The 13,846-nt window shown below is 36.2% G+C and overlaps 3 protein-coding genes across 3 annotated transcripts; 1 reads left to right on the top strand and 2 right to left on the bottom strand.

Annotated features, from left to right (window-relative positions):
• Positions 1 to 901: 901 nt before the first annotated feature.
• On the bottom strand, positions 902 to 1,922 carry PHYBLDRAFT_147631 (hypothetical protein; the record flags this gene model as incomplete). The annotated part of the gene is made up of 2 exons (XM_018431920.1): positions 902 to 1,452; positions 1,523 to 1,922. 2 exons carry the CDS (start codon positions 1,920 to 1,922, stop codon positions 902 to 904), a joined length of 951 nt encoding a protein of 316 aa, XP_018289164.1.
• Positions 1,923 to 4,985: 3,063 nt separating this feature from the next.
• PHYBLDRAFT_170510 (hypothetical protein) lies at positions 4,986 to 8,725 on the bottom strand (the record flags this gene model as incomplete). The annotated part of the gene is made up of 4 exons (XM_018436364.1): positions 4,986 to 7,127; positions 7,288 to 8,309; positions 8,360 to 8,423; positions 8,585 to 8,725. The coding sequence occupies 4 exons, from the start codon at positions 8,723 to 8,725 to the stop codon at positions 4,986 to 4,988; spliced, it is 3,369 nt and encodes a 1,122-aa protein (XP_018289163.1).
• Positions 8,726 to 10,883: 2,158 nt separating this feature from the next.
• On the top strand, positions 10,884 to 13,475 carry PHYBLDRAFT_182129 (hypothetical protein). Its single transcript, XM_018438570.1, has 3 exons — positions 10,884 to 12,058; positions 12,191 to 12,588; positions 12,739 to 13,475. The coding sequence occupies exons 1-3, from the start codon at positions 11,118 to 11,120 to the stop codon at positions 13,122 to 13,124; spliced, it is 1,725 nt and encodes a 574-aa protein (XP_018289162.1). The 5' UTR covers positions 10,884 to 11,117; the 3' UTR covers positions 13,125 to 13,475.
• Positions 13,476 to 13,846: the final 371 nt, after the last annotated feature.

The following is a 13,846-nucleotide window of genomic DNA, read 5'->3' as shown; positions in this document are numbered from 1 at the left end:
TCAATGGAAAACATGTACGTTTTTTGGCCGTCAGAACTCGAGAAGACAGCAACGATAATCCCAAGCAATGAGAAACCATTCGGATTTCCTGATCTTGTTGGGTTATTGGATGGGTGTCTGTTTAACTTGCAGCATACACCGTCGTGGAAAAAGCCAGAATTCTTTGGTCGTAAGCGCACATACTGTGTAAGCACTCTTGGGGTATGCGACCATCAAAAGAAGATTCGTTATCTCTCTTGCGGATACTTCGGAAGCATGAACGATGCCAGGGTGTTTGAAGAATCGACCATGGGTAGCGACCCCAATAACTTCTTCTCTGGTGACCAGTATGTTTTAGCCGATGCTAGTTACATTCCCAAGACGTACGTTATCCCTGTCATAAAGAAGCCAAAAAACAAGGAATTGTGTGATGCGGACAAAGCGTTCAATTCATACATAGCAATGATGAGGATAAAAATTGAGCATGCATTTGGGATCCTCAAAGCAAGATTCTGCTCTTTGAAGCGACTCCCAATTAAGATAAGAAGTCGAAAAGACATGAACATGGTCAATTCTTGGATCAGAGTTTGTGTCATTCTCTATAACTTTTTGATCGACCAGACAGATGACATGATGACAATGACGATGAAGATTTCATGGGAGAAAAGAGAAAAAGAAGAGATCGAAAGGATCAGCAGAGAAGGTGTGACTGGCACTGTAGATGACTATCCAGCAATGTCATTGTCAGATGAGAATGCTAAGCTCAAACGTATCCGTATCAAAGAAGAGATACTCATAAAAAACGGAGATGGGAACCTTCTTAAAAAAAAGTAAAAAATAAAGAAATAAATTATCTCAAAAGTAGAAATGATGTATAACAGGTATTCTATGATAGTTGCTGTCATTATTAAATTGATAGTCTTTAACTACCATACGTTTTATTGTAAACGTCGTCAGTTTGCTCTTGCACTTTTTCATCTGACCAGTTTTGCACTTTGGCCAATTCTGCAACTGCTTTCATCATGTTTTCGAATTTTCTGTGTATAAATTCGCGTTCTCGCTTAATGTGAAGATCGTCCTTAAGAACTTCTAGCTTTTCCCTATAAAGCCGTTCTATTTTTGCCTCTAGGGACACAGAAGACTCATTAAGTTGTCTCGTCACCTCTTCTGCCAGCTCTTTATATTCGACGTCTACTCTTCTGCGTTTTCTAGAAGAGCTTGACTTAGGAGGAGGGGAGCAGAGTACAGACATGTTATCATTTTGGCTGTCATATTCCTCATTGTTGCTGCTATGACTGTTTTCAGCTGATTCTTCGTCCGTGTTGTCATCATCGCCATTGCTTTGCTCGCCGTCCTCGTCATGTATCCATTCCATTGGCTTTGTGGTATCACAAATCGCTGGAGAACCAGTCTTTCTATTGCCCATAACCTTTTCCATCTGAAAGAAAGCAGGGCAGATTTGATTCAATTCAGCTATTGTTATACAAATTACATTAAAACAAAGAGATCTAGAATTGGTATTATATAGATAGTATCAACTTACACTCTAAGCCTTCTTTTTCACTGGTAGAGCCTTCGTCGTTAGAATTATTTTTAATACTATTATTCCAAACACGATAGGCTTCTCCATATTGTTTTGTCAAAAGATTGTTGAGCCTCAACTTTCTTTGGGCTGTAGTTCGATAAACCCCTTGCTCCTGAAAATACTGGTTGCATTTATTCAGTATTGTAACCTTTGACGGCTTGAACGTTCGTCCTTCCTTGTCACCGCCAAGATACATATTGAGGTTTTCTCCACCGTTCATCAACATGAATTGCTGAAGTCTCTCCATAGAAGTCAGACCATCTTTACCACCATCATGTTTGTACCATGTCTTATATTCGTTTTTGATAGCATGGTTATCTTCAGTGGATAAAGATATTTCGCTGTTAGAGTTAGACATGTTTTTTTTTCGTAATAAGGTGTGAAGCAAAATAAAGGTGCAGGTGTGAAGAAAGATGTCAATTGTATGTTTCCTAGATTATATAGCAATTTTTTTGCATAATCTTTTATTAAATGACGTATAATCTTGGCATATGAATGTCATTAAAATTTTGGTCAAAATTTGATCGAAATTTGATCGAAATTTGATCTTTTGCCTTTTGGTGTCCTCAACTACAAATTGACATCATTGGCTAAGATTCACACAAGAATTTGAGCGATCAACCTGGCTGAGTACCCCCATAGAACAAATAGTAAAACTTCAGCACTAGAAACCTATAGACTATATTTCTCTAAGCTTAATATATCATATATCACCATTCTGAGAACTGGTTTTCAACTCTCGGCCACAGATAATATTCATATACTTATACGTCCAACACCTTCTTCGATGTCAATGACGAATTACCTTGTGTATGTATATAGCTAAGTCTCGACACTCAAAGCCACAAACTTTTAGTTTATCTTTAAAGTACTTGTTCTAGACCCAAAAGGCACAAATTATCATAACATTTCCGTCATATCTACCTCTTTTCAATCCTACAAAAAGTCTTTGTCAGACCTCAGGAAGAAGAAGAGAAAAAAAAAGAAATAGGCAAGATATGTATGACATGTATCTACCATTGTGTAGTATCTTTTATGCAAAAAAAAACTGGGACTGAGTTTTTAATGGTGTGACATGGACCGTGCATAATTATGCACTATAATAATAAAAAAAATACCATCTTGATCAAAAATGGATAAATCAAGTACAGAAATCAGCTATATATCAATATCGGCTAATCAAGGTGCTCTTGTACACATAAGTAACCTGGTAGAACACATTAAGATCCATAACTCAAGCTTTGTTTGACAGTTATTGCTCAAAAATTGGGTAATTTGTCAAAACATTTCACTCCAAAAGCACAATTAATAAAGAAAATTACTGGTAATTCCAAATCAATAAAGCAAACACTATTTAAACGTGTAAGAGACAAGTTAGACTACAGTTAGATCCACCATTTAAACGTTATTTTATTTTTATTGGTCAAATATTGATCAAATTATCTAATTTTTTCATTCTAAAAAACCATTCACTAATAAAAATTTGGCTATTTACACCAAAAAGTCCATATTCGATACCCACTTTTCCTCAGAGCAACATCTGAAAAAAAATTGGAAATTTTTATTTTTTTTCTATTAAGTAAAGTTGTGTCAAATGTAAATTGATGCCGGTCTGTGCTTGTTTGACTGAAAACAGATCAATATTCATAGAGATATCAATAGCTTTAAAAATGCCAATATCGATATTTGCACCACCAGAAGATGCTATTAAAACTCCGGCAATACAAGACATGTGCCCAAAAAAAATCAATTCCATTGTGTTATTGCAGGCTATGAAATGATTTAGCACAGTGTTATCAAGATAATAGCCGCATTCATTTTTTCTCGCAAAGATTTAAAGCATAAAAGTATGGAAAAATTATAATGTTTCAAGATAATAGACCCAATATCCTTTAAAAAAAGATGCTTTTGTTTCAAATATACACTTGGCGCTTGATACAGTGATTATATTGTAGCTGTATTTTTTCTTATCACTATCACTACATCAAAAAAAAAATAGTAATAATTAGCAAAGAGCCAACTAGAAAGCCTTAAAAAATATCACTAAGCTGAGTGATGATTGTTGAGCCTTTTATATATAAAAACTGAGAGAATTTAGTTAAAACGGATGCTTAGAATTGTTTTTATTCAAAAATTGTTCTGTGATTTTCGTAGAATAGGTTCCATTTCTTAAGAATATAACTTTCTTTTTGCTATAGTGTCTTTGCTGAATCTTATGTTCTTTTATATTTATTTACATTTATATCAATATTACTTTAATATTCATACTATCAAAGTCTCGACTACCTACAGCGCTAAAGAGAAATAAAGAAATAATGATCACAAGATGTTTTGAAAAGGTAGGAAAACTATCAGCCGAGATGTAAATGAAAGATATATAGTAGATATACATTTTGGGTTGTTAACTCTGAAAGCAGTAATAATGGTTGGCATGGATATACATTATATATAGCATTACATAAGTCATCTATATTTCTGTGTTTTTTTTTTTGCTAAATAAGTTGCACAAAAGAATATTTTATAATGATTAGGATACCAAATGGTATTGGGTGTGTGAATAAAGAAATAGATAAATAGATAAAGAAATGAATGCAATACTGCCTGCCTTCAATTCATGTCTGCGCTTAAACCTTGCACTTATCGCAGGACCCTGTACTTTTAGTTTGAGTCTGTAATTTTTTATTTTATTTAGTTTGTAATTAAGTTGGAACAACCAGAAATACGAAGCTTTCTATTGCTGTTGTGCATTGTGTCTTGTCCTTTTTGTACAATTATACTTGTTATAAAAGTTAACAGGCGGCATGAAAGTACAAAAAAAAAAGATTCATAAAAGGGTTTGTTGGGGATGAGTTTGGGGGACAAAAGGTCAAAAAGAAAAAAAAAAGATTTCAACATTCATTTCCCATACACATCAATCAATTGCAACATTTTTTCTATATATAAGATTTACATGCACACAAGAAAATATAAGATTCGTGTAAATCTGGATAGTTATCTCGCGCTAGATTCTAGAAAGCAAATACACACACACACACACACGCACTTTAATTGTATCAGACAAAAAGCATTCTCCTTACAAAGCTTTGGGTCTTACTTTGTATTTTGTGCAAGGGTATTGCTGTTTATTGTTCTCACTTTAATTTTTTGTGTGATCTTTAAAGTTATAAGTTTAATTGCTTCTTTGGCGTCTTCTTTTTCTTCTTTTTCTTCTTCCTAAGCTTCTTAATCTTATATGGGAACATGCTCTTGTAAATCAATTGCGACAATATTACTTTCTTTATAAAGCTTTTTTTTATTTGGTTTAAGCAGATAAAGGAAATTGTAGACAATGAGTGAAGATCAAAGAAACAATATACACATAAAAATATATATAAAATAAAAGAATAGTATGCCCGAAACAACCAAGATTAGAGATCCCGCTTTAGTGTCTTGAATCCCAGGGGTACAAAAGAAATTCCTTAGATGTGGTTTCCCAGGTAGTTTCCTGTGGTGATGTTGAAGAACTGGACACATACTCGGTAGAGTGCTCAAACAGACCAACAGCAGTAGATTTCATTGGATTACTACGACTTTGTCCAAATCCCGCTCTTTGGAAACTGTAGGCCGGAGGATTCGTCCATGGCAATGGTGACGAGAATAAGGAACAGGGTGTGATTTGAGGAGTGACAGAAGTGTAAAAGAGGTCACAAGATCCATCTCTTCTCAATTCGTCTACCTTTACCGATCTATCTTCGGTACCCTGGTATGAATTCTGTTGAACTGAACGTATATTATCACTATTATTGCTATTATTATAAGCCCACAAAAAGGTCTTTTCTTCTTTTGATGGTTGTGTCTCTTCGAATAATGTCGTCGGCTGTCTTTCACAGGGAAGATTGCCTGTTGATAAAATTGGACTCATGTCTGACAAGTAGCCAAACACGGAACCATTGTGGACAGATTGGTTGGGTGTAGTGGAAATCGAAAGCGAGGCCGGAACATTTGGTTGGTGAAGTGTTTCTATCATGCCTGTCGATTCATTAAAAAAATCTTTGTCCAGACCCTTGTTTACATTGATCATTTCAGACGGCTGTTCTTTGTGATAACCACTATTTTGGTAGTTAAGGTAATTGAGAATTGGCGGAGGACAGGTCGGAATATTGGGCTCTAGACCACTCCACACATGTTTCTGAAAGGTTTTTGTGTTTGTTGCAATTCTTTCTCCAGGTAGCGTACTGAGCTTACAGCGGGTTCCAACCGTAGAGCACATATCCAATGCCAACGAGAGTTTATTTAGGCCGTCCATATCCAGACTGCTGTAACTATCCGAACACGAGCGTGTCCTTTTCACACGTGGTCGGGTGTTTGCTTTTGGGGATTTCAGGGCTGGATAGGTCTGCAAAGATGTTGTGAATGGCGCAGGCACCCACTGGTCTTCATTTCCCATAATATGACTGTGCTGTGAATCTCTTTCAGTCACTAGTGATTCTTTGGCTGACGGTGGTAAAAATGGACTCTGGGCGTAGTCAATCTTGATCGGTCCAGATTTCGATCTCACTCGTACTCGTTGTCTGATTTCTTTTTGTATATTCTGGTCCGATCCAATTGTATTATTATTCGTCAGATAAGTGAATGGTCTCTTCTTTTTGACTCGGGAATTTTTGGTCTTTGTTTTATCTGTAGGCTCGGTAATAGGAAAGGAACACGCCGTACTTCCACTGCCACTGCCACTACTACTACTACTACTACTACTATTTCTACTACTGATACTAATACTAATACTCGGTAGCGTGTTATCTTTAAAATCTTGGCTATCTGGTGTGAGAGATCCTGTGAGGTTAGTAGGAGGAGTATTAGGTATATCCGCAGCTGCGGTATTCAACAATTCCACAAGGTTCTTCCATTGGTTTTGGCTTGGAGCGACAGACTCGAGGTGTTCTAGCAAGGCTTTTAATTTGGACAATGATGTCGAAAACTTTGTACAACTCTGGTCGTCTTTTCTTGTTCTTGTCAAAGTGCTTGTGTTTAGGATTGGTGAAAGTCTTGGTGAATGATGGCTTCCGTTTTGGATCGATGATATCATGCCAGATACAGCCCAACAGAGTGCATGAAGTAGGGTGGGATGATGAACATCGGACATGATTGCGGCGGCGGTGGTGTTTCGGGAAATTGATTCATTTGCAATTTGGATTACTTTTATTGATGCTTCAATGCACATGCTTGCTCCACATTCGTAAAAAGACAATTCATTGTCGGATACGGCAGCCTCGGTCTCAATTTCAGCTTCGTCCTCAGTATTAGCGTCAGCATCAGCGTCAGTATCAACATCAGTATCAACATCAACAGCAATGGCAGCATCAGACGTGCATATCTTGACTAGTATCTGATTATTATCTAATGATGATTGGCTATATGGTAAGGACCAAAAAGATGATGTTACTTGAAGGATGAGTATTTGATGATAGAGAGATATGACAGAGGCTGAGCAGCTAGTAAGTTCCGTGGGATACTGATACTTGTTTTGAGGACTGCGGGTGTTACTCAAGTTAATCAAAGATGCTCTTTCTAACCAGTCAAATTGATCCTTTTAAGAAAAAAACAAACAAACAAACAAAAACAAAAACAAACAAAACAAAACAAAACAAAACGATTAGGATATAAACTTGTTTAAATTGGAGTTGAAAGATAAACAGGGTCTCTATCTTTGTGTGCAACTGTCTACATTAGAGTTGTTGTTATTGTACCTTGATGGTTTGTACACCAATTGGACTTGTTCTAGACCTCAAAAGACTTTTTATAAAAGATGTGTATATCTCAATGATGTGGATAACTCGTTGTTGATTTCCTTGTGTGTAATAAAAATTCGAGTCGAATAACTTGAGACAATGATCAACAGTATTGTCTTGGTAGCCTGGGTTGGGCTGATAAAGATAGAATCTAAACCATGTGTCCCATCCGATCAAAGTCTTGTAAAGGATACACAGCCGCTGCTGTTCTTCGGTGTCCAAAATGGCGGCTTTAGGCATCATAGGCATCATGGTCATCTCACTGTAGCTTGACAGTTTACATATCTGGGCAAATCCTACGCCGGTCCTTAGAGTTACCAGAGCCTGGTCTTCTGAAATCGATGTACATTGGTAATGAGATATAAGAATGGCTGCCCGAACAAGGTTTTGGGAAAGGACCATATTGGGTTCACGTTCGGGTATTGTTGGATAGGTCAAACGCCAAAATTGACGATTGGCCTGGGAATAAAATGACTGGGAACAGTGATGGATGTCAGGTGCCACATCGGAACAAACCGAAAGTAAAGTACGGTGGGCAGCCTGAAGAGTGAGGGCCACGATGATATCTATGAGCAGCCATTCGGTCGCACTCTTATATTTATCGAGCGGGTTGGCGACTACTGAAGACATTACGTTCTGGAGATGGGCCATGTCGATAAAGGAGCTGTACAATATGTTATGGACTGAAAACAATCCCAAGCTTTCTGTAATGATTGCCCTCAATTCTTCTTGATGGCTTCTGTCAGAATTTTGGGTTTTTTGAGATTTTTGAGATTTTTTTTGAAAGATGTGGACCAGTGACTTCCATATTGTCGACGGTTGGACTGACAGGTGAAAGAAATCGCAAAAGAGAGGTGGTAAACGGGTGTCGGATGAGATGTGTATTGATTCGTACAATAGACTCGAGAATCCAACTGGGGTTCTTTGGTACTGCAGAGGACTATTGATAGGATTTGTGTAGATTGATTGATTACTGGTATCTAATTCGGATAGAAGAAGCATGTCATCTTGCTGTGTGGGATTGCTTGACCTTTTTCTGGGGTGGTCATAATCACACTGTATATTGTTTTCCTCGCATCTTTTACAAGGTGATGCTAATATTTAACAAACAATAACCAATAATTTATTTCATTTAGTTTCATTTAAATGAAAAGAGTAAAAGGATGATTATTATTACTATTATTATTGGAATGATCATTGACATGATTGCTTTGTGATTGTGGAATGAATTGAGAATGAGAATGAATCATCTTACCACCATCGCAACGGATCTTTTTTGTTCGACAGACCTTGCACGCTCTTTGTACCTTTCGAGACCTGAATGGAAAATCACCCGTAGAACATGAATGCCATTTGTAAGATGTGTTCTTCTATCGCTTATTTCTCTTAGTGACATATCTCAAATAGAATAATTTTTTTTTGTAAAAATGATAAAGAAAAAAAAAATGCCAATGCCAATGCCAGTGCCAGTGACAGTGCAAATAAATAAATAAAAAGAAAGGAAGGATTGTAAAGACAAGGTCGTTGTGTGTTACCATTTTATCTTTTATTTTATTTTCATATATTAAATATATGTAATATATATATATATATATATATGTGTGTGTGTGTGTGTGTGTGTGTATTTCTTTGCAAAGAACACCTCTTTTATTTTCTTCTTTTGGGTTTGGTTATTATTTGACGTTGTTTGGCTTGAATATGTTGTATGTATAGAAAAGAAGATGTACAAAGATAACAAGTGTATATCAAGAGTAGTCAAAGAGGTGTTGATAATAATTTAGGAGCAATAATATTATTAATACTATTATTTATTTTTTTGTTTTTGTTTTTGTTTTCGGTTAGTTTGACGACTTTCTATTTTGGATGATAGAAAGGCGGAAGGGGAGGGAGGTACTCATCCGAACTAGACTGATAGTATCTATATATTATATTTTTACTTTAATATTTTGATTATTTGGCTATTAAAGTCTTGGTATTATTAGGTTGGTAGTACCATTTGTTTTCCACACTTTCCCGCATACATGTCCCACTTGGTGGGTGCTTTTTTTTCTTTTACGTGTGTAAAGCCAAGGGTGGCTATTGTTTGCTCAAAGATAACTAATAGGTACAAGTATTCATGTACCAATAGCCTTTTTATTTTATAGAAATAATAGTGCATTCAAGCGCCAATACAAAGGAAGAAGTATTTATTTATTTATTTATTTATTTTGGTAAAGAAGTACAGTTGATTCATATGCCATACATATCTATGACTCAAAGGATATCTATTTGTCTTTCTTTGTTGATTTTTATGCTGTAAAATATAGATAGATAGATAGATAGATATGTATTTATAAACAACTTATTAACGCACAGAAACCAAACCAAACCAGCTCAATTCGATTGAATTGAATTGAATTGAATTTGATTTGATTTGATTTAAATCTTCAAATCTTCAAATGGGTATTGTGAGAACAAAACGAGGGAAGAATCAAAAGCTAACTTGTCAACACTGTGGTAATATCACATGGAATTAAACCTATTATATAGTCTGTATAATTATAATCTGGCTATATGATCTTGTTGTGCTCATGATTATCTTAATTAAGACATGCTGTGGAGGTGCAAAATTCTGATAGTGTAACAAGCGGGGAGAATATATCATATAATCTTTCTCTCTCACTCTTCACCCTCCCTCTTGTATTTCCCATCGTACACTAAAAATAAATATAATATAATATAAATTATCACTCTTATATTTATATTTAAATATAGTTGAAAGATGTGTAAGATCGATTGTACAGTACATTAAGAACCAGACGCCCACTGAAGAACAATAGCAGACTAGGAATATACTTTCTCTTTTGTATTATTGCTGACATACACACACTATAAACCAATGCCTATAATCAACATAAACTATCTCACATGGAAATTCCCCAAATCTCCACAAGCAAATCCCCTTTATAGTATTTATTTATTTCCCTTGAATTTTAATGTACACCAAATTTACGTCCTTCAATAACAATAATATACGCACAAGAGATCAGAATTCATTAAATATTTATATATAAATTATGTAAAAAGAATTGCTATCAAGATAAAATTGTGTTTCAATATTTCCAATGCTTAATTATCAAGAAATTAAGCTATATTACAAAATTCATTATCCTTTTTTTTTTCTTTAAAAGAATTTAGACTTGGGGTAATCAAACAATTACTGCCTGTATGTCTGTATGTCTGTTGTCTAGTATAAATGCCATGTAAGCCAATATAAGCTAAGTTAAGCTAAGCTAAGTCAAGCCAAGCAAAGTGCACATATGCCTTCTTGTCTATCCAAAAGAATATCCGGGAAGCACAATGAATGTTATACCTGTACTTCTGTAACTCCATCCCAAATCGGGAAACAATAAACCATTTTTATTTTTTATACTCTCTCTCTCTCACACAAACCATAAATCACGTCACACTCAACCAAACTCAACAGATACTTGGGAAAACCAGAAGCTTAAATAGCCAGTCAGGAACATGTATCGAAGCTCTTCTTTATCCTCTATTTATATTTTATATTTTTTCATTTCATTTCATTTCTTTCTACTTCTTTATTTTCATTCTTAAAAGAAACAAGTACAAAAGTACTTTATATTTTTAATATATAATATATTAAATTATATATTCAAACCAATAACCAAAAAGAAAAGAAAAGAAGAAGAATACTACCTTACTCCCCACTCTCTTACTTATTCTCTCTCTATTTTTATATTCGTATAAAATTAAAAACAATAAAAATCAGATATAAACACTCACTCATGGAAGATATCACCTCTAATTATGGTCGAATGCAACTTGAATCTGCCCAACAGGATGACTGGAGATTCAATCATCAGGACAGCATTCTTGACCTTATTCAACACATCAACAACGAAACCCTTCGACAGGCAATGAAGTCAGAAATCAAACATATGGCCATAGATCATGCACGTCTGGTCAATATGCTCAAACAACGCACCGACCATCTCGAATTCGAAAACGCAGAACTAAAGATCGCAACCAGCGAACACCAGAGACGCTACGAGAAGGCTGTACGTGAGATGCAGTTCTTTAAGAAAAGATTCGAAAAGGCAGCGGAAATGGCTCAACAACAACAACAGTCTTCAAGGCCAAGAAGCCTGTCCATTGAATCAGGTTCATCAGTCGAAGGTCCGCAAAAATCTTCGTTCCAGTCTCCTCCTTCTTGTCCTCTCACACCCACCAGTCCTCCTCCTTCATTCTCAATTGATGGCACAACAATCTATGATGTCTCTCCGGCAGAGGCCATCAAGAGACCTGTCCCGACCTCCTCTGCATCCTCCATTTCATCCCATGTTCAATACACCTCAGCATTCAATGATACCCCTTCATTTCAGACCGCCCGGCGCCACTCCAATGCTACCCAGAGTGTTCTGAGCGGCCAGTCAAACTCCAGTAACCCCCACCCAGCAGCACCTCTCACCGACACACAATCTTCTTCTATCCCAGCCACATCTGATAACACAAATCTCCAACGAAAGGCATCGACTGTCCCATCTGTGAACTCTTCTGGGTCTTCTGGGTCTTCTGTACACTCCAGCCCTTCTGTACCACGCAATGCTTTCCAGCCAATCGCCAAACAGCACCGCGTCGATCCATTGACCTTTGGAGGATCAGACAGCTTCTGGGAAACAATTGCCAAAAGCAAATCTACTGATTCTGCAGTTGAGAAAATCATCAGGTAAAATACATTATATACCATACATACACATATTTGTGTGGCTATATATATATATATATATTAGTATGGAGAAATTTCAGAGCTTAATTTTTCTAATGCGTTGTTTTAATTTTATTTTATTTTTTTAATCAGCAATTTTCTTCGACGTGGTGGGTCTCCCAACACAGCAAACCAAACGCTCTCTTCGCGTGGAATCCAATATGGCTATGGACTGATTCATGCTGCCATTGCAGTCAAGGCTATTACATCGCTTGAGCTATTGCTGCAGCATGGTGCAAACCCCAATGCCATGTCTTTGGCAATCACCGAAGAAGACAAGATATCTCCGTGCTATTTGGCTGCGTCCGTGGGCTGGCTCCCAGGTCTGCAGGCTCTTGTCCAGGCAGGCGGTGATTTGATGACTGCTCGCGGGTATGGACAAAAGGGCAAGACTGCATTACATGTCGCGGCTGAAAAATGCCATCTTACTGTGGTGGAATACATCTCGAGTGTAACCCACAACGATCTGGCTCTCTTGACTGACAATGAAGGTAATATAATTATATTATTATTATTATTTTTCGGATTCCCTTGCTTCTATGTGTACTTTTTTTTTTAAAAAAAAACAACAACAAGAAATGCAACAAAGTTTTTAACTTTTCCGTGTTTTTTTTTGTTTTTTTTTTTTTTGCTTATTGTAGGTAATACCGCATTGCATTATGCTGCTGCTTCAGGACACACTGGTATTGTGACATACTTGATCAAATCTTGCCACATCCCACCCAACCAACCGTCTCAAAAGGACGAAATTGCTTTACACTGGGCAGCTCGTAGTGGAAGACTAGAGGTGGTTACTCTTCTTGTGGAACGTTGCGGATCTAATGTGAATGCCTATGTGCCACGGAAATTGGGTACCTCTCTTGACCTCGCCAAAGCAGGAAACCACAAGCGTGTGGTCGACTATCTTAAGGGAGCCGGTGCAGTTGGGGCCAAGAAGATGGACAAACGACGGGAAGAGGAATTGGCCAAAGAGGTACCTGGTCATCTTGCTGCCAGACTGGCAAAGAATGGTCTTTTCTTTTCATAAAATAATAATAATATTATTATTATTAATAATATTAATTTAATTTTGATTTATTTATTATATGTTATACATAAAAGAAAGGACAAAACTTTCCCTACCCCTTCCCTTTACTCACTCTATTCATTCACACACTCTAAAAATTACTTTCATTTTATGTTTCTTTACTTCTTTACTTTCTTGGTCGATATTTATCCTTCTTTTTCTTAAATTTATATATTATTTTTCTTATTCTTCTTCCTCTTCTATTTGTCTATTTATTTTATTTTACCCATTGCATCTCACTGCATTATTTTACATAAATCTATTAATTTTTTTTTTCACTTGCTGGACATGAACAACCCTATCCAAAAAAGGAATTTTTATTTAAACGCCGTCTGTACCGTTTTAAGAGTGATCGCCTTGAGTGCATATCATATAGTGGAAGAAAGAAGAAAGTGTCCATGTAACCATGTTCATCCCCATTGGTCCCACGTGTTTTGTAGCTTTACTTTTGGTAATATTTTGGTGTTTGGTTAACTGTTGGAGTGACATTTTATATACAACAAAAGAAAAGAAAAAGTTACTAAAAACAACAACAACAACAGCAACATCAAGAACAATATCTATATATGTTAGTTTGTATGTATTTTATCTTTGGTATCATTGGAGAGCTTAAAAGAATTAAACATAAAATTTCAGTATGAAGATCATTTTACTGATATATGATACGTACATGTTGAAAGATT

The sequence above is a fragment of the Phycomyces blakesleeanus genome (genome assembly GCF_001638985.1).
Source record: "Phycomyces blakesleeanus NRRL 1555(-) unplaced genomic scaffold PHYBLscaffold_16, whole genome shotgun sequence".
NCBI lineage: Eukaryota > Fungi > Mucoromycota > Mucoromycetes > Mucorales > Phycomycetaceae > Phycomyces > Phycomyces blakesleeanus.
Note: the sequence above shows the minus strand (reverse complement) of the source record. Positions and strands in the feature narration are given on the sequence as shown.